This window comes from Dreissena polymorpha, chromosome 1, assembly GCF_020536995.1.
Source record: "Dreissena polymorpha isolate Duluth1 chromosome 1, UMN_Dpol_1.0, whole genome shotgun sequence".
Classification (NCBI taxonomy): Eukaryota; Metazoa; Mollusca; class Bivalvia; order Myida; family Dreissenidae; genus Dreissena; species Dreissena polymorpha.
In genome coordinates, this window is record NC_068355.1 from 208,075,101 (window position 1) to 208,101,507 (window position 26,407).

The 26,407-nt window shown below is 35.7% G+C and overlaps 2 protein-coding genes across 5 annotated transcripts; both read right to left on the reverse strand.

Moving 5' to 3' along the window:
* Nucleotides 1-493: 493 nt before the first annotated feature.
* LOC127864793 (major facilitator superfamily domain-containing protein 1-like) lies at nucleotides 494-11,507 on the reverse strand. Of its 4 annotated transcripts, none has more exons than XM_052404665.1 (9): nucleotides 11,287-11,507; nucleotides 8,878-8,994; nucleotides 7,102-7,222; nucleotides 6,354-6,410; nucleotides 5,519-5,675; nucleotides 4,397-4,494; nucleotides 3,661-3,762; nucleotides 1,883-1,930; nucleotides 494-755 (listed from the first exon to the last, which is right to left on the reverse strand). In XM_052404665.1, the coding sequence occupies exons 1-9, from the start codon at nucleotides 11,417-11,419 to the stop codon at nucleotides 683-685; spliced, it is 906 nt and encodes a 301-aa protein (XP_052260625.1). In that variant the 5' UTR covers nucleotides 11,420-11,507; the 3' UTR covers nucleotides 494-682. The 4 variants fall into 4 exon arrangements, with proteins under 4 accessions (XP_052260625.1, XP_052260626.1, XP_052260627.1 ...); XM_052404666.1 differs by having other exon boundaries at nucleotides 3,650-3,762; nucleotides 11,287-11,496; XM_052404667.1 differs by lacking the exon at nucleotides 1,883-1,930 and having other exon boundaries at nucleotides 3,650-3,762; nucleotides 11,287-11,506.
* Nucleotides 11,508-18,591: 7,084 nt separating this feature from the next.
* LOC127866073 (uncharacterized) lies at nucleotides 18,592-26,407 on the reverse strand. Its single transcript, XM_052406467.1, has 9 exons — nucleotides 26,371-26,407; nucleotides 24,314-24,434; nucleotides 24,080-24,170; nucleotides 22,869-23,038; nucleotides 21,992-22,136; nucleotides 21,359-21,470; nucleotides 20,748-20,818; nucleotides 19,277-19,486; nucleotides 18,592-18,627 (listed from the first exon to the last, which is right to left on the reverse strand). Exons 1-9 carry the CDS (start codon nucleotides 26,405-26,407, stop codon nucleotides 18,592-18,594), a joined length of 993 nt encoding a protein of 330 aa, XP_052262427.1.

Below are 26,407 nucleotides of genomic sequence, written 5' to 3' on the forward strand. Positions count from 1 at the left end.
TTACTTCGTGAGCCTTTATAGTTCCTGACTAATTTACCCTTCGCTGTTAATTTGTTAACCTTTGTCACTAAACGAAGTGCTTTTGCCGGTATGCTTTACATGAATTAAAACTTATAACTTTACTAGTTTTACACAACGTAAATGAATGGTTTATTTCGTGTAAAAACAATGTAAACGCGACCCATACAATGCAAAACAGACCAAGGCTTTCACTTCAACTATGATATATGTAATTCATATTTAACAAGCAAATTTGTTGAATTGATTTCCCCTGCCTATTTCAAAATTTCGTGACATACGAACGGACAGACAGACGGACGAACGGACTGACAAACGGAGGGACGGACAACGCCGATGGTATATCAATCCGCCTTTGGCGATGGTAAAAATAAAATAGGTATTTTCCCAAACGCTTTTTTAAATGAAAAATTTAATTAAAAAAATAAAACGCTGCTTTGTACTGTGTAAATATGGCCCGAAATACAAATTCTGATATGTTTAAGTGCAATATTTTATTTCCTCTGTAAAACATCATACCAACATACACGCGCATGTAATGCTGAGATTTTAAAACAAACAATAATTTGGCACTGCATGCAACAATATTAACAAAATAATCACAATAACACGCCGAAATTTAATCAAATTAAATTTAAAATCTCACAGCAAATCTGAACGTTTTCTACAAAGTCTGTCTCACACATGATGCTTGAGAAAAACTGCACGTTGTTTTGTACTTAGATTCAGTAGGCCATCTGAAATGAAAAGTGTCGATAGAAGCAATAAAATAACACCAAAACCAGTATGATCTCTAAATAGTATGCATGTATGTGTTTTAATTCCAATTATAAACAAAAAATGTGTTTGACTGTTATATGACCAACAGTTCTGGACCATAGAAATCTATTATATAAGAACGACGTGTGTATTATACAAGGACGATGCATATAAAATAAAACAAAACAGAAATTTTATTTGCATTCTAGCAATTAGTGACCGTCATGATACATCTAATTGAAACTAGAGTTTTGTCATAAAAATGACTAAATACGACCGCGCAGGTTTTCCACAGGCATAGCAGCCATGACGACGGCGAAGATCAAGGGCACAAAACTTATGAATACGTGGATCAATTCGAGTGAAAAATGAGACGCGTTCTGAGAAAACGGGGCTTAATGCATGTGCGTAAAGTGTCATCCCAGATTAGCCTGTGCAATCCACACAGGCTAATCAGGGACGACACTTTCCGCCTAAACTTGATTTTCGGTAAGGAGGGACTTCCTTGAAACTAAAAATACCATAAAAGCGGAAAGTGTCGTCCCTGATTAGCCTGTGCGAACTGCACAGGCTAATCTGGGACGACACTTTACGCACATGCATTAAGCCCTGTTTTCTCAAAACACGGCCAAAATATGTATTGCAGTTATACACTTTACGGTGATGACAATTTGAGTTTCAATGAAAACACTTGAGAAACGCATAAATAGTTCGCATCACAGATTTTTTAACATTTTATGCGGACATACCGGAAACAAACCACCACACGGACCGACCGATTGATACCGAAACTGCTAAATATACGCTATCAAATTTCGTGTTTTTTTCCAAATACAATGATGCATATACAATTTCATTTGTGTTGCATTCGTGTGAAATGAATTGCAATGGAAGACAATTCTGAAGAACTGTAAAAGCGGCGACTGGGAGCGCATGAAATACATCCTCTATTGAGAGTCATATACTTTGATATCAATAAAGAGATTTTTCTGTATTCATTATACGATTAAACGGTATATACTTTTTTAATTTAATACAGTAATGCTGAAACTCTATAGGCAATATCAGGAGTTTTTTACAACTAAACATAAACAATTTATGTTACCTGTTGACGCGTCCCGTAAATACAACAACGCAGCTGCTATCATTGAACCTAACAAAAGTATAAAACAAGAATATCAGTGAAACTGATGGATGCTCCCCGATGATGCGTTTGTCAATCTATGTGTAAATAACCACCTAAAAAATCTATTATTAGCCTGGTGACCTTGACCCCAGTGACTTCAAACCTGATCAAAAGGTAGAGGTTTATGCAAGGTACCTACATGCCAAATATGAAAGAGATCGGTATAGAATTGAAGGTGCTATGAGAAACTGTAACAAACGTGTGACGGAAAATTCTATTATTAGCCTCGGTGACCTTGAACCCAGTGACCTCAAACCTCATCAAATGCAAGGTACCTACATGGCGAATATGAAAGAGATCGGTAAAGAATTGAAGGTGCTATGAGAAACTGTAGCAAAAGTGTGACGGAAACATATATTATTAGCCTTGGTGACCTTGACCTTGACCCCAGTGACCTCAAACCTCTTCAAAATGTAGAGGTCCATGCAAGGAACCTACATGCCAAATATGAAGGAGATCAGTAAAGTATTGAAGCTGCTATAAAAAACTGTAACAAAATTGTGACGGAAAAATATATTATAAGCCTGGGTGACCTTGACCCCATGGACCTCAAACCTCATCAAAAGGTAAAGTCCATGCAAGGCACCTACATGCCAAACATGAAAGAGATCGCAAAAGTATTGAAGGTTCTATGAGAAACTGTAACAAAAGTGTGACGGAAACATATATTATTAGCCTCGGTGACCTTGACCTTGCCCCCATTGACCTCAAACCTCATCAAAAGGTAGAGGTCCGTGCAATGTACCTGCATGTCAAATATGAAAGAGATCGGTAAGGTATTGAAGGTGCTATGAGAAAATGTAACAAACGTGTGACGGAAGGACGGAAGTAAGGAAGTACGGAACTTCAAACTGGCAACTATATGCTCCCCGAAAATTTTCGGCATATATTCCCATGTCATTACTAAATATAGAACATCATACATAATTTCAAAGTTTATTTGAACACAGGGGAAACATGGCAAACCGTGATCTGTGTTGCAGCACATGTTGTGAGCACGCGATTTATGAAATGTGAATTATGATATGTGTTGACGCGGCTACTACAATATGATAACACTAGGGCGAAAACCTTTAAACCATGAATTGATTCATTATTGGTTTATAGTTCCCGGGTAAGAAACTAACATTGATGGACCTTACAGAGAATATACATACGGCGTATATGTCAACATTATATCATCGCACTCTTACACCAACATATGAATGTTAAATACAATAAATTAACAATCTTGATATTAAACCACTGTTTAAATATTGTTTACTTCGGTGAAATGTATGACGAATAAGAGTTACCGCCGTTTTAACAAAATTACTGGTATTTGTTGTAAAACCATAAAAGCGTCTACGTCAGTATGTGTCGTCTAGATGAATATGCAAGGCCGAATGCGGATTTCCGAAAATAGTACATGTCTTTTGTACGCGAAAGAGTTCTTTGCTGTACAGAAGAAAATTACTCGCAATCGGCTTAAAATTTATTTCGATTATTTTCTGGAAACTTCTTCTTTAGAACCTTTATTTCACTTCTTGATTTATCAAAGTTTTATCTGTTTTGAAATAGTAGTATGTATGCCTATATACCCGCTTTCAATCCAGATGCACAAGAAGGTGAGGTAAACTATTTAGTGTAACTGGCCGAATAATTAATCGTTCAACAATGAGTCCTCTCAGAATTGGTGAAACTTACAGATGACGCACATGGTAAAGAACACTTCGAGGACCAGATAGCCCGCAGTGTCGACGATGAAGCCAACAAAATACGTATCAATAGCCTGCCCCACAGAAATAATGGTGCCCATGCTGAAAAGAATACATATATTTGCTGAAAGAATATAATTCATATACACATGAACCGCGCTCTGGTGTTAAATGCATGTGCGTAAAGTGTCGTTCCAGATTAGCATGTACAGTCCGCAAAGGCTAATCAGGGACGATACTTTCCGCATAACCTGGATTTTTGCTAAGAAGAGACTTTCTTTAACGAGAAATATCAAACAAGCGCAAAGTATCGTCCCTGATTAGCCTGTGCTGAGTTCAACGACGACGTTCGTACATTGTTCATACACACGAACTGTAGAGAATGTAAACTGCATATTAACGACGAATGAAGAAGATTTTTCGAATATTGTAATTGTGCAACAATTCTACAAGCGATAGTCGCGGGAAATCGAAATTGTTTAAATAACATATTCACGAATGTATTGAGGTGACATTTATATCGTACAAGGTAATATTACAAAGACATTAACATTACAAAATGTAGATGATTACATCCCGAACAAAGTGCCGAGTGTAAATTAAGAAAATATATTGCAATTAACTTTATATTAAAAGTCCATGCCTACATTCCGAACGCAGTTCCCAGGTACATCAGAGGGTAAATTAAAAATATATTGCAATAAACTACATGTATATATACAAAGTCGATGCTTACATTCCGAACGCAGTGCCGAGGTACCTCAGAGGGACCGCGTAGGACACCAGGGGCCAACATGTGGTGGTTACCAAGGAGTATCCTAGACTAAGAATCACCTGAAAAACAAAGAAACAGTGGACTACACCTTCCCCATATCTGTGGCCACAGTTTTTACATCACGCAGTTTAATATTAGAATCATGAGTGTTCTGAAAAATTGCCATCATAAATCAGATAGCGGCAGAGCTATTGCATACACGTACACATGTATGAATATTGGAATGATAACACTCGAGAAACAATATCAGGAAATATATTCTTTTTACCATCAGCTAGTATTTAATTTAAGGCAGGTCACCGCCTATACAATACATTAAACTACAAACAAGAACACCATTTAATATAAAAATTATAAAAGCGACCAACTTCCAATAAATGATCTGAATATGTAAAATAACTAAATATAACAAGAGATTGCCACGCAATATTGTCCCCTACTGGTGAAACTCCACCATTGTCAGTAAAAAAAATAATTATTTGTTGCCATAGAAACCATAATTCTTGACGTAGGACCAAAATGAAATGACGCGCATAATCTCCAAATTGCAATATATCCATGTTTAAAGTTTCATGAAAACATTTGAAGAACTTTTAAAGTTATCGCAGGATCCAGAAAAGTGTGACGGACAAACAGACAGACTGACAGACGGAGCGCAAACCATAAGTCCCCTCCGGTTTCACCGGTAGGGGACAATAAAATAACCAACGGGCAATCACGCCTTGAAATATTCGCGACCGGAATGACCTTACAATGTAAGCACGACCCATTAAAAAGGAAAGCTTTATAAATATCATTAAATGTGGATATAAGTTTCAGAGCGCTTGTTTTTCAATAACATTATCATATTTGTAACGAAAGACTCAACAATTACATTGGGATAAATGGGTAAAATAATACAAAATACCCAGAGCTTTTAGAAGACACCGAAAAACAGCTAAGAACTATGGCTCAAACTTTTTGACATGGTCGAGCAAATTATCCCCGTGTCACTTACATTAAAAATCGTACCATACATTTATGATTCGACCCAATTTTAAGTATAATAATAATGTTTGATAAAACATGGTTCTGTTTTCATACCGTGCATACGTACGGCTCCACAAAGGTGAAGGTCATCATGATATGGCTGGTCAGCCCCAGGACGAGGCGGGTCATCAGGAAGTACAGGTTACGACCCACTCTGTCGATGGCAACACCGAACAGTGGCATCGAAACCGCTCCAACCAGGTATACCATGCTGCATAGACCAGCATATAGATATTACTGTTACATAGCGAATGTTATATTTAAGTTATACCATTGCATAACATTATAGGTAAGGTGATACGGAATTATAGCTAGACAGTGGGTGCTTATTTGTCTGGTACAATCAGTGGATGAATTTTACTGTCCCAAAATTCTAATGGAACATTAATGTGCCTTTAAGAAAAACTTCAAAATATAATAATACAAAATGGCATTCATAAAAACAATTGCATTTTAACTTGTAAAGCCTCTCCATACTACCTGTTATGAAACATATAGGAAATAATAAAACTTTACCAAGAGCGAACATCTTGCCCGCTTGTCTTCAATTAAGGCAAATCACCAATGAGCTATATAATATAAGACAATATATGAGTCGCGTTCTGAGAAAACTGGGCATATTGCATGTGTGTAAAGTGTCGTCCCTGATTAGCCTGTGCAGTCCTAGCACAGGCTAATCAGGGACGACACTTTCCGCTTTTATGGTATTTTCTGTTCAAAGAAAGTCTCTTCTTAGCAAAACTCTAGTTGAGGCGAAAAGTGTCGTCCCTGATTAGTCTGTGCGGACTGCACAGGCTAATCTGGGACGACACTTTACGCACATGCATAATGCCCAGTTTTCCCAGAACGCGACTAATATGCAACACTACATTACACACTCACGGTTTACCTGTTTATCGTATTTGCCTCTTTCGGACTTCTTGAATACTTCGTTGCAAAGAACAGCCTTCAAAAGCAAAGAAGACCGATACAGCCATGTTTATGAATATTTTAATTAATCATTTATTGTAAGTTGTAACATGCAAGTTTAGAAAAAGCCAAATAAATACATACTAGTACCATGTTGTCACAAGACTTTTGCCAAGCAATATATGTCCCCTACTGGCTCCACCATTGTCAGAATATGTTATTGTATATATTTGTTGCCATAACAACCAGAATTCTTGACGTAGGAACGAAATGAAATGACGTGCATAATCTCAATATTGCCATCTGTCCATATTTCAAGTTTCATGAAAAAATATGAAGAACTTTTAAAGTAATCGCAGGATCCAGAAAAATGTGTCGGACTGACAGACAGACTGACACACAGAGCACAAATCATAATCCCCTCCGGTGAAACCGGTAGGGTAAAAACATATGGAAAATGAAGTCAAACGCATTTATCGAGAGTTGTAAAAATATGTAAAAGATAACCAAAATTTTGTTAAAAATATAAGTGCAATCAAACACAACTCATTAATAAAAGGTTGTAACTGGTATGTAAAAGCAAACAAATTTCATAAATTGCAAGTTGTAATATGTATAAACAACGAAACCCAAATCAATTGTCACTCGTATCATATAAGAAGGAAACCCGATAATAAAACAATCGCTTAAAATTGAGCAAACACATCTAGAATAATAAACAAACCTACTCTCCCTGTGTCACGAAGGGGAAAAGCTGCAGGTAGAAGAGAGCGGAGCTGATGGCAATAAGCCAGAATGTGGACGGAAATCGCTTTACATCAGATATACGGATAAACTTCGATTCCTCTTCTGTAAAATGAAGAGCTTGGTCACAAACGTTACTAATACTAATACGAAACGAGTTTATTAAAGAATAATATCTATTATGATTATTAAAGCATACTATCTACTATTAGATTCTACCTCTGTTAAATTTAGGATTAGGTCACAAACGTTATTTATACCCGCTCTGTCAGCTACGTTCAGACCAAATCAGAATGTGTAGGGATCATTGGAGATTAAAGGGGCCTTTTCACGTTTTGGTAAATTGACCAAATAAAATAAAATGTTTCAGATTCGCAAATTTTCGTTTTAGTTAGTATATTTGTGAGGAAACAGTAATACTGAATATTAACCATGCTCTAAAATATCCATTATATGCATCTTTTGACGATTTGAAAACCTGAAAATTATAAAGCGTTGCAACGCGAAACGATTGGATAATTTGGAAAGTTCTGTTGCTGTCGTTATACTTTGTGACACATCGAGGATTGCTTATAAAAAGCATAAAATACATCACTCATTGTATGAACACGGATGGCCAAGTGGTCTGAGCGTTTGACTTTTACTCAAGAGGTCAGCGGTTCGAGCCCAGTTGAGGGTTACTTTTTTTCTTTCTTTAATTTTATTTTTGTTTTTACTGGAGCTTTATCAATATAAATCATTTAATGACAAACTTCAATACATGCCAATATCTGTGAAAAGGTCCCTTAAAAGAGGTGTCTTGCTCATCTTCACTTCATGGTGATTGCATGTTTTAAGTTTCCACTTCTTGACAAATATTATATGGAGCTTGGAAGTAGTTCGCTCCATAAACTTTTACATTCTATGACATACAAATCGACCGACAAACCGGAAGACCTATCAGATGGGTGATTCGTAACAAAGTTTTTTTAAATCTTTTAATTGACGTTTCGGCATAATGCCTTTATTAAAACATTGGAAATTATATGTTAACTACATTTTTACGTCTTTTGACTGCACAATTTAAATAACAAAGAAAAATGTTTTTAAACGTCAAATGACGTTGTACATGATGACGTCATAAATGGCGTTATATAAAATGGCGCCAAAAAATGTAAAAATTCGCCAAAAATGAAATGACGTTAAACACTTACATACTGTATCTTAATCTTATGTTAAATGTGTGCTTTATATATTTAATAAATTGATATTTTACAATAAAACAATCATCATCATATGTAATTATAATCTACCTTAACTTATTATCATAAATTAAATAGGTAAAATCTTGTAAAAAATATACGTGAAAAACATTTTATATCAATCATCAACATAAATGAATGTAAAAATAATAGAACTTTATGCAATTTATCTTGTCCATAATGTGTATATGATATATAGAATAGCAAGTATATATGATTATTTAATCAAATATCATTAGAATATTATACATAAATATGGATTGAAATAATTAGAGTCATTAAATAAGTTTACCCTATTTAATTTATGACACTTAGACTGGAATTTGGTTTAGAAGATACTTCCTTCTATTGACAATGCAATGCAGTGTCGCCCCTAATTTAGCCTGTGCAGACTGCACATACATGCATTAAGTCCGGTTTTACCGAAACAAGGCTCATTTGTACACATTTAAAACAAATGCCTAATTAAGGTTATAATTCAGGGACATATTGGTAGGAAGAGTTTAAATTTAGCCGTACTTTTGCTATCGTCCTTAGCCACTGGAGGATGATCAATGAATTTTTGTACGTCAGAACGCCGATCAATGACGGCCGCCAATATGGCCGCTAACGTGCACAGAAGGCCACAACATGAACCTGTAAAGAACAATTATATGTCATCAAGTGTGTGTTTTGCGTGATTTTTGTGATGTGTGGTGTGATTTTGTCTGATTTTTCGGTTATTGGTCTCTTGCCATAAATAAAGGACTGTTATTATGTTTCTGTTCTGCTTGTTCAGCTGAATACTAACTGATAATATTCGTATATTGAACAAGTTGTCCAACGCTTATGTCACAACCGAGAGGTAAAAGATGCTGTTAGCTTCCAGTGTTAATCTTTGTATCGAACTTAAAAATTGAAAATATTTGTTATAATGTACGCATTCTATATCTGTATTTAATTACTTCGTTCACGTAAATATTTCAAGAAAATGGTTTAGGGAAAGCACTTAAAAAAACAGCGATAAAGAGATTTTTGCCTGTACCTACACATGGATTTCCGTTTAGGATAAATCTAAATTTCAACGCAATGAAAGGCTGTCTATGGTAACTACGTGAGAATTGTTCAATGCCAATAACGTGATAAGATGGGGTCGCATTTCAGTCTATCAAACGTTGCCCAATGATTTGTAATATAATGATACAAATATGCAACCATGTGCAATCAGCAACAACTGAAACCATTATTTATAACTGGATAAAACCTCTTCAATGTTCAGCTCAATCCTTGATGCAACCCAATATCCACAGAAAATATTTCAGTTCTTGCTAAAGAGTCCTCATATCTTATGAAAGGAAATGATGTTTTTTCACACACCAAAACTTTTTCGTTTGTAAGTAATGCATTTGATTATTATATTATATAAATGAGCGAATATAATAATATTACATACTTTATTGTATGCAAGGTACGAACGTAGTGTACCTACTCAATTTTCTAAGCAAGTACAGCAACGACTCCATTAACCCATTTAAGCCTAGTGGACTCTCCCATCCTTCTAAATTGGATCAATTTAATTCCAAAATTAGGGATGTCTATTATATTTATTTTTATATTTAGATCATTTCTTACAGAAATTCCTTTAAGCAAACTGCGTAGACCCTAATGAGACGCCGCATCATGCGGCGTCTCATCTGGGTATACGCTGTTTGCCAAGACCTTTTTTCTAGACGCTAGGCATAAATGGGTTAATTATTACCAAATGTTGGTCAATGACCGATTTAAACAAAATGGGTTTTGTACTTTTTTCCGGAAAAAAGGTTCCAAAGCCGGGACTTCTCCAGGGTTCAATTTTACAGGTTTTGTGGATTTTGGCTTCAATAACAAGCACATGACCACGCGTCCACATAGCTAGTTGGCCTCGATGTTCGACTACAGTTGACATAGAATTTTTGACATCGACTTTTTAAAAATTCGATGCCAACAATTATAATGGATGTAAACAAGAGCACCGCATAACGGGTGCCACGCTCGGCTGCGAAAGCTTGTCAGATTTTTTTTAAAGAGGTCACAGTGACCTTGACCTTTGCCCTAGTGACCCTAAATGGGTGTGGCGTGAAGAACTCATCAAGGTGCATCTACATATGAAGTTTCAAAGTTGAAGGTGGAAGCACTTTGATTTTAGAGGCAATGTTAAGGTTTTTGTTAAAATTTTATATTAGAGGTCACAGTGACCTTGACCTTTGACCTAGTGACCCAAAAATGGGTATGGCATGTAGAACTCATCAAGGGGCATCTACATATGAAGTTTCAAAGTTGTAGGTGGAAGCACTTTGATTTTAGAGCATATGTTAAAGTTTGTTATTAGAGGTCACAGTGACCTTGACCTTTGACCTAGTGACCCAAAAATGGATGTGGCGTGTAGAACTCATCAAGGTGCATCTACATATGAAGTTTCAAAGTTGTAGGTGGAAGCACTTTGATTTTAGAGCCAATGTTAAGGTTTGAGCACGACGCCTACGGCGGACGGCGGACGAGCTGGCTATGATAATAGCTCGGGTTTTCTCCGAAAACAGCCTCGCTAAAAAGGACCGCTATTTTGGTTGTCTAAATCACAATTAATATCAAAACAGTGCCGTTAAAATCAATGTTCAATATCCAATGCCACCATAGTAAATATGGATTTCAATTAAATTCGTTTTATATTATCAAGGAAAATGTATTTTCAGTATCAAGAAATGATTTTTTGAACATGTGACCAGTCACCTGACCCATTGCAGACATTGCCGATACAACTTTAACATGCGACCAGTCACCTGACCCATTGCAGACATTGCAGATACAACTTGAACATCATCATGTGACCAGTCATCTGACCCATGGCAGATATTGCAGACCAGTCACCTGACCCATTTCAGACATTGCAGATACAACTTCCTGTGTGCATACCTGTGAACAGCGTTACACCAAGGGTGTACATAGGCTGTGTACGAGCTGACACGAAGTCGTATATGGGATCCATGATATTCAGAGTTAAAACACTGCACTGAAACAAATAGTGGAAGGCGTTTGTACAATACATGCAAATAAGTTAATGGGCATTTGATTGAGAATACCTAACAAATTAGCTTAAGGATTTCGAGTAAATATAAACGTGTGTTCGTTTTCTATTTGAGCCTTGTTTTGGGAAAACTGGATTTAATGCATGTGCGTAAAGTGTCATCCCAGATTAGCCTGTGCAGTCGGCACAGGTTCATCAGGGATGACACTTTCCGCCTAAACTTGATTTTCGGTAAAGAGGGACTTCCTTGAAACTAAAAATACCATAAAAGCGGAAAGTGTCGTCCCTGATTAGCATGTGCGGACTGCACAGGCTAATCTGGGACGACACTTTACGCACATTCATTAAGCCCAGTTTTCTCAGAACGCGACTCATTTGTTTAAATTATTTTGATTGTTCGCTGTTTTCAACAGTATTTCAGTCCTAGCACGGCGGCTCATCTTCCGACACATTTCCTGCGTTAGCTTCTGTGTACCAGAATTAAGTGCATGTTCTTATGTCAATACATGACAACTGACCTATTTGCACGAGATGCGGGCTAAGAATCGCCGTAGAAATAAATATTTTGTACAATAAGCGCATCACAAGCAATACATATGCGAAAACTGAAAGTTTTTTTTTAACTGAACAAGCGATGGAATTTTCAATTTCAAAGCATTTAGTTTCGTCGATTAATGCCTTTACAAGACATAACAATTGCAAATTGGATATTAAGTCGAAACATGTACATCCAAAGAACGTTAAATGAATTCCGTAGTCATAGAAAGCTTCATGAAGTCGTAATTGAACATTTCATGAATTATTCAGTCAATGGACGTTTCAACAATCCGTCAGTCAATGAACTTTTCATGAATTATTCCATGAATGAACGTTCCACGATTATTCAATCAAGAAGCGTTTCCTGGCTGATTCAATCAATGAACGTGTCATTAATTTTTCGATCGATAGACGTTTAATGAATTATTAAGCCAATGATTTTAATCAATTCATTCAATGAACGTTTCATTTATTTAATCAATGCTCTTTTTATTATTTCTACAGTCAATGAATGTTTAATGCATTCTTAAATCAACGAACTTTCAATGAACCCGTCAGGAATTCTTCAATTTATCAAACATTCCAGAATTCTTCAATCTGTGAAGCCTATAGGATTTCTACAATCGATAAAACATATCATGAATTTTTCAATCAATGAAAGTCACCGAATTTTTCTGTACATAAACGTTTCGTTTACTGCGCAAGAGATGAACGTTTTATGAATTTTCAATCGATGAATGTAAAATGAATTTGACAATCAATAAAAGCGCCATGAATTATTAAATCAATTAAAGCTTCATTTATTATCTTCAATTAATGAATTTTTTAAAAAAGTAATCAGCGTTTCGTGAATTATTCAGTAAATAAAGATTCATTAAGTAGTAATCAATGAACCCATCATGAATTCGTTGTCAATGAATGTTGATACAGGTGTCCAATGATTTTGTATTTTCTCGGTCATCCCACTGCAGCGAGTTTGACCACCTGTACTCTTTAGACACGTCATAGTTGTTTGTTAAATGACTGGATCACTGCTTAGCTCAACCCATCACTGATTGCCCCTATGAACAGAATAAAAACCATCAACGAACTCCCTATAACCATATTGGTGCGTTTTCTCAAGGTTGCTCTTTTGCTGCAGGTAGTAATACGCAGATCGCAGTTAATTGAAGTCTTCAGATGCCGAAATAAAGGATAGACAATCGAACACTGCCGGCAAACGCATTAGCCAACACCAAGTATGATCCGCCTTGATCAACATCCTTGCCATGCTTACCATAAGCTGATGAATCAGCCATCACTAGCTTGTTTTCGAGGACAGAGTTTCTTTATCTCTTTTGCCGTCTCGAGTTTAATCAAAATCTCACAACATGTAGCATGTACTTGCGTCGTCTCGCCTCTATTAAAGAAAGAGTACAATTCCTCGACATGATCCAGCAGTATCTGAATTTCGGCATCTCCCTCAGTTCATCTATAAGCTGGCTGTGTAGGCACTTATCAACAAGAAGGTGACTTCGCAAAGCCCTTGGACAGCTTATCGTAAATAAAGAAATTACAAGAATACTGCTGCATTTAGAAGTGGAAATTGTTAGAAAGATGTTTGACTTTAATCCTTTGTATAGAAGTAAAGATTTTACGATGTTGTAAACGACCAGCTACCCTTTCAGGATCAGTTGTTTATTTTTATTTATTTTGACCTAGCGGTCAAGGATAACCCATGAAAGTGCAAGCACTTATTTCCAATGGGGCCCTTTGTTTTTTTCTGAAGAGACAGCATGCAGAAGCGACAGTGTTGCGATACAAGGAATCCGAGTGCGATACCCTAGCTTTTTGCGAATAGAGCCCTTGGGAAACACTTGAAGCATTTCTGAAATGTCCAGTGCACCGGCCAGGAATTGAACCGGGGACCTCTGGAACGGTAGACCAGAGTGTTTCTACTCGACTACCGCACCTAAACTGTGTAGCAATTTTTTGGTGGTTGATATTTTTCTATAATGACCTGACTATAGGTTGATGACTGCAGACGTTCACCAAAGGAAAAAATGTAGTGTTAAATGCATATAGTATGCACAGAGATAGAAGCACATTGGAACACAAATGAGTTATCCAATAAGTTATAATTAGAATTTTTAGGATTTGAGGAGTAAAACAAAACAAAATAAAGAAAATATGTATCTGTTTGTGAAGGCGTAAGTTACCCTTGGGGTTTCCTGTCACAGGTTCTGAGAAGGCGTCGCACACTCAATCAAGCTTAGATTTTGGCCAGATGGCTTGTTTTTCAAGACAATATTATTAATAAAAAACGTTTTCATTCGTTTTAGTATAGAAAGAAATAAACTAGTGTAATGAAAATTCAAGTTTAGGTATATTATACACTGGTCACGCTTGGAATTATTTATATGGTGGAGCAGGGTGGGTCATGGCTAACACATATATGACATATGTGATTGTTATATACAATCATACATAAATTGTTCAATAAACTTAAGTAAACGGGAGTTTTATAAGAAGGATTTTGACTGAATGTCTATTCATTTTTCTTACTGAATTTTTATTCTGTAATATTTCAAATTGAATAAAACTGACATACACACTAAAGAGTCAACATATGTATCGTCATATGAAATGGACAAGCACTAACATGCACTCCTAGGAGTGAAGATAACTATAATCAAACTAAATGGGCAAAAACTGACATACACACTCAAGAGTCAACTAAAAATTATCATATGAAAAGGACTGACACTGTAATACACACTTAAGAGTCAAGATAGATAGCATCACATGAAATTGACAGACACTGAAATACACCAAAACAAGTCAAGATAAATATCACTACATGAAATGGACATACACTAAAATACAATATGAAGAGTCAAGATAGATATCATCACATAAAATGGACAGACACTTAAATACACTACGAAGAGTCAAGATAGATATCATCACATGAAATGGACAGACACTGAAATACACTATGAAGAATCAATATAGATATCATCACATGAAATGGACAGACTCTGAAGTGCACTATGAAGAGTCAAAATAGATATCATTAAATGAAATGGACATACTCTGGAGTGCACTATGAAGATTCAAGATAGATATCATAACATGAAATGGACAGACACTGAACTACACTATGAAGAATCAAGATAGATATCATCGCATGAAATGGACAGACACTGGAATACACTATGAAGAGTTAAGATAGATATCATCACATGAAATGGACAGACACTGAAATACAATATGAAGAGGCAAGATAGATATCATCACATGAAATGTGATGACACTGAAGTGCACTATGAAGAGGCAAGATAGATATCATCACATGAAATAGACAGACACTGAAATACAATTTGAAGAGGCAAGATAGATATCATCACATGAAATGCACAGATACTGAAATGCACACTTAAGAGTCAACATAAAATCATCACATGAAATGGACAGACACTGAAATACACTATGAAGACTCAACATAGATATTATCACATGAAATGCACAGACTCTGAAATGCACACTTAAGAGTAAGCATAAAATCATCACATGAAATGGACAGAAAGGTAATGAACACTTTAGAGTTACAATATATATCATCATATGACATTGTAGGACACTGAAATGCACACATAAGAGTCAAGATATATATCATCACATGAAATGGACTGACACTGAAATACACTATGAAAAGTCAAGATAGATATCATCACATGAAATGGACAGACACTGAAAAACACTATGAACAGTCAAGATAGATATCATCATATGACATGGGTACACTTAAATGCACACTTAAGAGTTACAATAAATATCATCAAATGACATGGGTAGAAACTGTAATGCACACTTAGAGTGTAACTTACACTAAAATACACTATGAAAAGTCATGATGGATATCATCATACGACATTGGTAGACACACATATAGCATCATATGACCTGGTAAGTCACATAGATGTCATCAAATGACTTGGGTAGACACTGCAATGCACACTTAAGAGTTACCATATATATCATCAAATGACATGGGAAGACACTGAAATGCACACTTAAAAGGACTGTCAACCGCGATTGACGAAAAAAGAAAAGTTCTAAATTACCGTATTTTTTTACAATTATTAGTTTATATTGATTAAAATATCACGACTGGTATATTACATTACTTGAAAAAAGTTGTTAAGTTTTCATATTTTTAGTATATTCGGAAATAAATTTTACTGGGTATGTCTACCAGGTATCTTACCAGTTAACTATAAATAACGCAAGTAGATTGATCATCATCGTCGTGGTAAACCCAGGAATGCAAATTGTGCATGCGTAGTGAATTGAATATATTTTATATATAAAATTATCAATCTACTTACGTTATTTATAGTGTGTATATCGTTATGTCACCTATCTTCGCGATGTACTTTCGATTTCACTTCGCGAAATTGTTATTTCCGAATAAACTGAAAATATTAACTTTTTCTAGTTATGTAATATACCAGTCGTGATATTTTAATCAATATAAACAAATAATTGTAAAAAAATGCGGTATTAAGTAACCATATATATCATCATATGACATGGGAGACACTGAAATGCACACTTAAGAGTTACCATATATATCATCACATGACATGGGTAGACACTGAAATGCACACTTAAGAGTAACCCATATATATCTTCAAATGACATGGGTAGACACTGACACTTGCACACAGGAGTCAGCATATATATGTACATAAAATAGACATACACCAACAAATGTGTTAGCAAAGAGCTCATGATATAAAATGGCTTACCGAATATTGAGCAATTCTAGATATCATTATATGATATGGAAATATAACATTAGGTCGAATAGATATCAACATAATATAACTGGGACCCACACAAATACCGGTAAAATATTCATGACCAATACATTTCAAATAATATGGACACAAATAAACACAAGAGCCCACTATCACATCCAGTATAGGACTCGAATGCAAAGTCAAAGAACTGTTTATTGATAGATCCCTGGCGACTAAATCAATGCCGATTCACTGAATGCTAACTTCGATGTCTGATGATTCGTTTCTGATGTTCATCCTGCCGAGTCTCATCTTCGTCTGATTATAAAAGTCCAGTCTGGCCTGAAATAGAGTTTCCGCAAAATAACTCACTATTTAGAGAGTACTCGATAAGCCTGACTCAATATTTGCTTGCTCGCTTTAAAAGCTGTACCACGAACTGCCCCTGGTGTTTACGTTTCCGCTGCGACCGAATAAACATCTCATTTATGAAACATTATACTGATTTCATCATTCAATATAACTTAATATAACACATAAAGAAATGCGCTTCAAAACGCGGACGGTATCAAATGACATAATATTAGTTAAGCAACAAACAGATTGTCATAATAAACCTCATCTTACTGAGCATGGATGCTGTATTTCACAGTGGGAAGTATGTGTGCATTTATAATCTTCTTATAACTGCGGGTTAAATATATATGTTTGATTTTTTTTCAAACCTTTTTTATTGACTTTATTTACTGAATATCTTTCTTTCTTTTTATATGAAAATAGTCATGTAATTTATTTATACATTTACAAACCAACAGCATATAAATCCATTTTTTTCGGTCTGGGCCAATTACACTGTGGGTTTGTTTTTGGCTAAGTATCATGAATAAAGTCCATAAAAGAAAATAAACAAATATACAAACCGTCAAATACTGCTGCACAAACTCTATCCGTGTTGCTGATAATTCAACTATATGCGCCTCGAATAACTTGCGCATTTCCCTGTAAAGGCTCCCGTAAGCCTCTGTATTCTCTAAAACCTGATCCTTAGAAAAGACAACTTAATAGTTACATTCAGTTCATAGACAACGATCAGCGCTGATATATATAACTGGTTCCCGAGGCTTATCCGAATTCGTGCACACTAAGCAATTTAATGGTTTTGATAATTAATTATTTGTTTCTGCTTTAGTTTTTTTATAAAATATATGTGAAGTTGCAATTTAATAAATGAAATAATTATCATACATAATTCTTCATAATATGAAAGAATTTTACTCACACCGACATAACATAAACAACATAAATTTCATTATTTCAGGGTGATCATCTCAGTTAAGTAATACTTGTATCACACTAAAAACGCCAGGGCCAGATACAATAATTCACGGTTCCAGACAATCAACCGCGAAGCAGCATTTTTTTATATGGTCTAAATGGGCAGTTCCTAAACGCCTAATGATACACCTGGCATGCTTGCTGTCTCGATTTCAGCATGATAAAATGTGGAAGTTTACGCGCAATACAGGTTCGTATGTGTGTCTAAGTTTAATTAATTTGACGATAGAATGAATTATAATAACTTACATATAAGACTTTTACACGCGTTTTCGTTCTAATGGAAATGTAATTTAATACCGCTAAACAGATAACTGTCAGGAATATTATTAAAACGTGGTAACTGTTTTTGCTATGGCAGCTAGTATATATACCTTCAACCGGGTAGCAATGTTTCCCAAGCTGATTTTATCGAAATCCAGGTTTAATTCGTCAAAAGATTCGCATGTGCCTATGCTATCACCGTCCCTGTTTGCATTGTCTTGTATCATCTAAGTAAAATGATAAATAAAATTAAGTTATGATGTATCGATTCTACGTTTTCTCAGAAAAGGTCGAAAAAATACCATACTGCAAATTATTTGAGTGCAAAATCATAACGGTATTGAATAAATTCTTAGTGTATTTAGTATTTTGTTACATAAATGGCAATGTATTACATGTTTAGCCTTCGTTTCATCACAAATACATGTACATAACTTGAAGGCAAATTAACAATTCGATTATGTTCAAAATCAACACAGCAATTTGTGAGTTTACATTTCCGATTCCGATTTTTAAATATCTAATACCATAACCCAGACAAAAGCAACATGAAGATCGGTCTGTATTAATTTTTAAATAAACGTCCACAAACTTAAACGTTTATTTGAAATACTTGTTAATGCACGTTTTACTTCTTCTATAACAACTTAAAGATGTCTAAGATTCGGAGGCAGATTAGTGACGATCAATTAATTATCCAAATGCAGAGTCAGATTCTAGATTCGACGAATAATGTTTGAAACAAATTTGAAACTGTGATAGCCGCTTTTCGCTGATGGACCTCGGCATGCGTAAAACGTGTTTGTTTCCACCAATCAGGAAGACCTTCATGTTTGTGCCAATCCTTATCTGTGTAACTTCCAGGCAGAGATTTCGATCAGTAGAGTAACATTCAATCAATTTCCCAAAAGTAACTTTTAAATATAAAAACGGTACTTTGCAAATAAATTCTTACGCTATCGAATGCCTCGTTGATGCGGTCCGTGAGATCCCGGAAGTGGTCGTCGAAGTGCAAGACCGACTCGAATGCTGCGCTCTCTTTTCGTTGGAATTCTTTCTTACACATGTACCAGTCCTGGTTCCGCAACTGTCGCCTAGTTAGCTCCCCCTTGCACTGTGCACAGATCCGCAAGAGGACGGAATACTTCGGTTCTTTCACCGGGGCCTATAAACGGTCGTTAAAATGTAAACTTAAACACACATGGTCGGAGCGTTTTCCGTATCTTGAACCAAGCCACAAAATGTGACTGCACAACCTGCTAGTAAACTGCTGTCTGGAGAATTCGATATACCCGGTAAACGCAAGCAGTTAATGGAGAAAAAGTCGTTCTTATACATACATTCAAGAAGGTTAATTATGGTTCTAGTATAATTACAAAAGACGTTCGTATCTATAAATTCTACAATAGTCATGTTATTATGGCCATCCCCGCCGAAATGTGTTTGCTTGTATGAGAACATTTGTTTTAGAGAGTAGAATACTGAAGAAAGTAAAGATAATTCAAAAACTACGGCCGATAGAGTTATGGTTCATGTTCACTGCAATTCTTCTAGTTGCCATCTGTTTATATTTCTAGTTACAAGTAAATCCTTTCAGAAGATTTAGGGTTATGCTGCGGACAAAAATTTAATTTGAAATTAAACGGGATTTAATTCAAAAACTAAGGTAGATAGAGTTATGGTTCTAAGTCATTTCACTTCTCCTACTTGCCATCTGTTTATATTTAAAGTTTCAAGTAAATCCCTTCAGTAGATTAAGAGTTATGCTCTGGATACAAATTTACTTTGAAATTATATAAAGGGAGATTATTCAAACACTAAGGTAGATATAGTTATGGTTCTTGGCCACTGCATTTTTCCTACTTGCCATCTGTGTATATTCTAAGTTTAAAGTAAATCCATTGAATATATATTTGGAATTAAGCTCTGAACAAAGTTTCGGACAGAAGGACGAACAGACGGACGGACTATATACCCTCCGAAATTTCGGCGGAGATAAAAAGGCTAACTGCAGAAAAATGGCAAAAGACGTCCGTATACATGAATTGTAGAAGGCAAAATACGATACCAGTATTATTGCAAACGGTATTGTTCGTATGTATTAATTCTAGAAGGCATACAACTGAATTAATGAATAAGACGTTTGTATACATAAATTCTATAATGATTATTCGAAAAAGCGTTTGTATACATGAGTTTTGGAAGGACTACTTCGATATATTGGAAATAAATCGAATGTTTGAAAAACATATAGGGGATAAGTTATTTGATTATATCATGTTACGTACATAATAACTCTAATACATTGCCTGGAATAACTCGCAATATAATGCTATATCATTGGCATAACATGTCAGTCTCTAATTATAATTACGTAGCTTTAACACAAAACTGAGACACATACTCAAATATAACATATCACATACCCCTTGTACACGAATAATGGCCAACCTAGCTTTTTCTAATGATCCACTGTCCTCATAAAATACCAGCAACTCTGTGTGAGAGAGAGAGAGAGAATATATGTTTCATTATGCTGTAGTTTGCATTTTGTTAAGGGGACCTTTTCACAGGTGCGTGTATTTAAATTATCACTTTGTCTTCAATTGAGGAAAATCCAAGTAAAAAACGCATTACGATAATGTAAAGCAAAAAGTTTCAATCTTTAAAAAGTTTCTTCCAAAGGGGTTTTGAAATGGGACCTCTATACATTTTCCAGCTCGTATATACAAATACACATAGGCAATGTTTAATAGTTTTTGCGATCCACATAGATCATATATAATATCAGTACTACAAATGCTAACACTATAATTGTTTTATTAGGTTTCTTTATTCAACGTTACGAACGCCTTATTATTTTCATAATCAGACTGATCTTTTCTGCTTAACAAAGCGGTATTAAAATGTGATTTCTCTATAATGCCCATTATTTTGTTCCCCCATTTTATATTTGGATAATCTTTACAAAACTTATTGGATACTGTCAAATTATGACTATGTTAGCCGATAAACGAACGTCACGTTTCAATGCTACCTTTGTGCGCACACGCCTTGCAAAGCGCTAGCCCGCAGACCCGGCAGTTACGATGCTTGACGCGGTCAAGTTTCTTGCCACATGCTCGACAAAAGTGCACACTCGTCTCCAACTAAATGCGACAGAAGATATGACATGGCACCAGTCACTAACATACTGGTTTTGATTGAAAATAAGGACATTCACTCGTCTCTTTCATACATAATCTTGTATCGTGTGATTGAAGCAAACATCCGTTAACATTTCATATTAAATCATTGGGCAATTTATTTGCTTATAAGTATAATTATTTAACAGTTTTCTTTGTAAGACCGTTGTAAACTTCGCCATGCGAATTCGTTTATCGGTTTAAGCTGTTTATCAATGTATCATACCTAATAATACGTGTGATAAAACAGGGATAGAACACACGACTTCGAAATAAAACAAAAACACGACTATTAACATCATATGTCTTTCCGTTTGATGCCACTCTTAGAACTGGTTTTCATATTCTACCACTGTTCTACCACTGTGACATTTCGTCCTTATTTGTTTTAATTGTGCACGCACGAAGGACGTGATCGAGTAAATATTGTCTGTCAAACAACTCTAGTCAGTATTTTAATATTGCAAATGCACCACTTTTCTTACCTCCCAAAACGTGGATCTTTGCCAGCCGGGCACGTCAACGTATCCCCTGATCTCGCCCAGGGTCCGGAGCACGTGCGAGGTACCGATGCTGTCATGGAAACCCTGGAGCAGGCGGAGACACTCCTTTTGGTAGTCAACTTGACACCTTTAGGATTATATTTATAGTTTAGTAGACAAGTTAAATGTAAACCTGAAAGGGGCATATCGACGTCTGTGGTTTTCTCTTGCTTCACGTGCTAATGTTATGCGATTAATATGGCTTCTCTTTTGCATATTTGTATTTACTTCTCCCCACATGTGTTCCAATATTTGACTAAATCGTGTGTAAAATAAGACAATTGTATACTCGTCGATCTTAAAAGCATCCATATAATTGAACACAACCTCCCACTAAACGTGCAACACAAAAGCATAACATCACACATGGCAAACGTTAACGCTTTCATCTAAAAAACCAATGAGAAATGTTATTAGAAAGCCATTTATACGAAGTATCAAAGGGGTGTCGTTTGCAGTTCATATTTCGTCACAAATTACCATCAACATTGGGCGTTAATAAGTCCTCTCAAATTACATGTTTTTTGTTCCTTATTTTAGTAAAGAGAATGCACGGTATTTGTAATATCCTCATTAAGGGCGTGCTATTTTAATCAAATAACTACAATTTAAGGTTGGGGGAGCAAAATTTAGTAAAATGTATCCGCGGTTGACCATTATTGATTGCGTACAAATAATGGAGTGCATATTCATTGCCCAAATATATAACAATTTGTGCACTAAAGTTCTCCAATTATGGTACTGCATACTTGTAATGTTACAAACAAGTTTGCACAATTTTGTCATACGAATTAAAGAAAAACGGACCACATGAACTTACTGGTCTTTCCAGAATCTCTTTTGCCCGTGAGTATGCTCCAAGATTACTTCGCACTCGGTCTTACGACGATCCTTGCGTGATATACCGCGGATACTCGAGAAATATTCAGTGTGGGATCGGGTTACACCGACCTGATTGTACGTTCCTTCCGAGAAACACGTGTAGCACACCTGACATAACATAAATTCATACCTGATATAAAATGTCAATACATTTTAAAGGTCACGGTCACTGAAGCTCACCCGGTTAAGCACATGCCTTAAAACGGAAGGTCTATCGTGCGAGTCTCGAATTTGCTGCACACTTATCACCACCCGACGATCATAAGATAAAGACAAGATATTTTCATGCGATATAATTTAGTTTCATGCGATATGGTATAAGATACTTTCATGAGATGTGGTTTAAGATACTTTCATGAGATGTGGTATAAGATACTTTCATGCAATGTGGTTTGAGATACTTTCATGCGATGTGGTATAAGATACTTTCATGAGATGTGGTATAAGATACTTTCATGCGATGTGGTATAAGATACTTTCATGCGATGTGGTATAAGATACTTTCAAGAGATGTGGTATAAGATACTGTCATGCGATGTGCTATAAGATACTTTCATGCGATGTAGTATAAGATACTTTCATGCGATGTGGTATAAGATACTTTCATGCGATGTGGTATAAGATAATTTCATTTGATGTGGTATTAGATACTTGCATGCGATGAAGTATAACATACTTTTATGCGATGTGGTATAAGATACTTTCATGCGATGTGGTATAAGATACTTTCATGCAATGTGGTATAAGATGCTTTCATGCGATGTGGTATTAGATACTTGCATGCGATGTAGTATAAGTTATTGTTAAGAAAAGCATGGTATTCGTTTTAAACAAAATACTCGTTTAGCTTCCTACAGACAAAAACAAAATACATTAGCAACGCAGTAAGATGCTCCGAACTTTTTATTGATAGGTCTTTGCCTGCAAATGGTCGGTATCTAATAATCAAAATAATTTTTAAGTAAGTAAATTTCTTTATCGGCCAAATACACAAATGCTGTACTTCAAATGAGTGACTTTGAAACAACTGTTACCCATTCGCGCGTCTCTGAACCTGTACGCACCAAAATTCCGAAGCATTGTTAACTGACCGAACACAACGATATCACTTCAATGTAATATCTGGGTAACGTTAACAAGTTGAAATACCTTGCAGGGTGTGCCGTTTACATCCGGTTGTGCCGAAGCGTCCAACTTCCTTGCGAAGCAGAGGCAGTTCCGACAGAACACCTCGCCGCATCTGATTGAAAGTATGGCGATTTGTTAAAAGTATTAGAACAATAAAATAGTCATAATCACACATGTAAAAAAGTAAGCAATTTTAAAAATCTTGAAAATTGCCCGTTCAAACAGAGCTGTGTATCCATAATCATCAACCAGTACCTGTGACAATGATGCGGCCGCCGAAGGAGGGTTAGGCCGAACACGACGCCGCACGTGGAGTTCTGGCAGCACGTGCGCTCGTGCCTGTCCACGTAGTGATGCTTCGTCACATCGGAAACACCTGTAGTTAAGAAAACAAAACTGATGATTTAAAGTTAATAACTGAAGATGTAATTGCGAGTCAGATTTTTCTATCGAAAAGCGAGACACTAGAAAAGAATAATTTTATACCGCCGTTTAAGATAGAGTTAAAGTACTTCTTATTCTTAAAATTGGTTCTTATCGTTTTAGTGCGGTCTGTGCAAATTCCGTGTATTTTCTGCGAATGAAGAAACTTATTTACAATGCCTTACAAATTACCTTGTCAGTAAAACAAGTGACCAATTTATCTAACATAATAATAATACCATTCCCCTATTAATCAACTAAGGTTGTAATAACCATCCAGCACGTTACCCGGTTAAACAGTTGCGAGTAGTTATAATTGAATACAGCCTTGGACAGAGAGATTAGCAAAATGAAATTTTATTCGAGATTCCTATCCACACTAGATTTGAATATGCATTAAAACCTATTGAATTGTTTCTCGTTTATCGTTTTTAAGTTATATAAATGCATAACCAGGCCCGGTTCAACCACAAGGCGAAGAAGGCGAACGCCTACGACGGCGAATTAATAGGGTGGCAGTGCGGCACTTTTAGCTACGTAAAAAAATTAATATAAAGAAATGCCGCTCTTTAATTATAACTGGATTGAATAATTTTTGTGACGCTGTTTACACACTAGTTTTTTTTAATCATCGAGTATCCTTCCGGATCCCTTAGTATAATATTTAACTGGTAAAACAGCCCGATAAATAGTTGAAAAGCTGATTCTCGCAACATATTTCTAATCGAATTAATGCTTTAAAACCCCTTCGTTATCAGCTAAGTGATATTTACGATGCTCTGGCAGAGATTGCTGATGACAAAATTAAACAGGAACATCTGGTAATACATCACGAACAGAAAGGTTTTTCTAAAAACCATTTCTACTTTTAAGTTTGTCGTTTATCTAGTTGTGTAATATGACGTTTCAGATCAACATGAATAGTAAACAACCTCAGGCAAAAGAAGATATAAATGGCGCAATCAATCATGTGGGTGAAATGTTCTCGGAAACCAAGGATATGGCTATTAGTTGGGAAAACACTGGTTAGCGGAGATGAAGTTGAAATCAAATTAGAGATACCAGCACAAACCAAACCTGTATAAGTGGAAATAATAAACACTTTGCATACGAAGAAGATGACAACGAACCTATTAAGGATCCAAAAGACAAATTCAACGTTAACTTAAACGTCGCTCTTCTTGACACAGCAATCGGTTCAAGAAAGATTCATTATGATACAACAAATAAATTCGGTGTTTGGTTTCCTCTATCATGTTCACATTTTGCAGAATAAAACTAGCAATAAAGGTTAAGAACATGACTTGATTCTTAAGAAAGCATTGCAACATTGACACTCCAAAGATATAGTTGATCTAAACAGTGAACTAAAAGCCATTTCAATACAATTTGCACGGTATACACCGCCACATGAGTCAGGATGACCTAAACTTTATATCAAAATATAATCTAACAGATAGTGTCCCCGAAACTGCTTAAGCTCTGCAAATCTTCTCGACACTTCCCGTGCCGGTTGCTAGTGATGAGCGAAGCTTCTCGAAGCTCAAACTCATAAAATATATCTGCGAACATCCATGCTACAAGAAAGGCTTGTCGGAGTAGCTTCTCTGTCTATTAAACATAAAATTGCTAGAGATATTGAACTGATGACACTCGTTTCTACATTTGCTAAAGCAAAAGCGCGAAAACAAACGTAGAATCAAATAATATAGTTTTATACATGTATAGACTTTTTAATGTCAATACTAATTAAAACACACGACAGCACATCATTCGTTTGTGAAAGTTAATATTTATTAAATATCCAAACATTTCTGAACACTAATAAAAAACAAACAGGTGGATTAGGATGAAGTGTTTATATCGTATGACGTAAGTGCGCTTTTTACCAGTGTCCCAGTAGATAGAGCCTAGGATATTATCCAT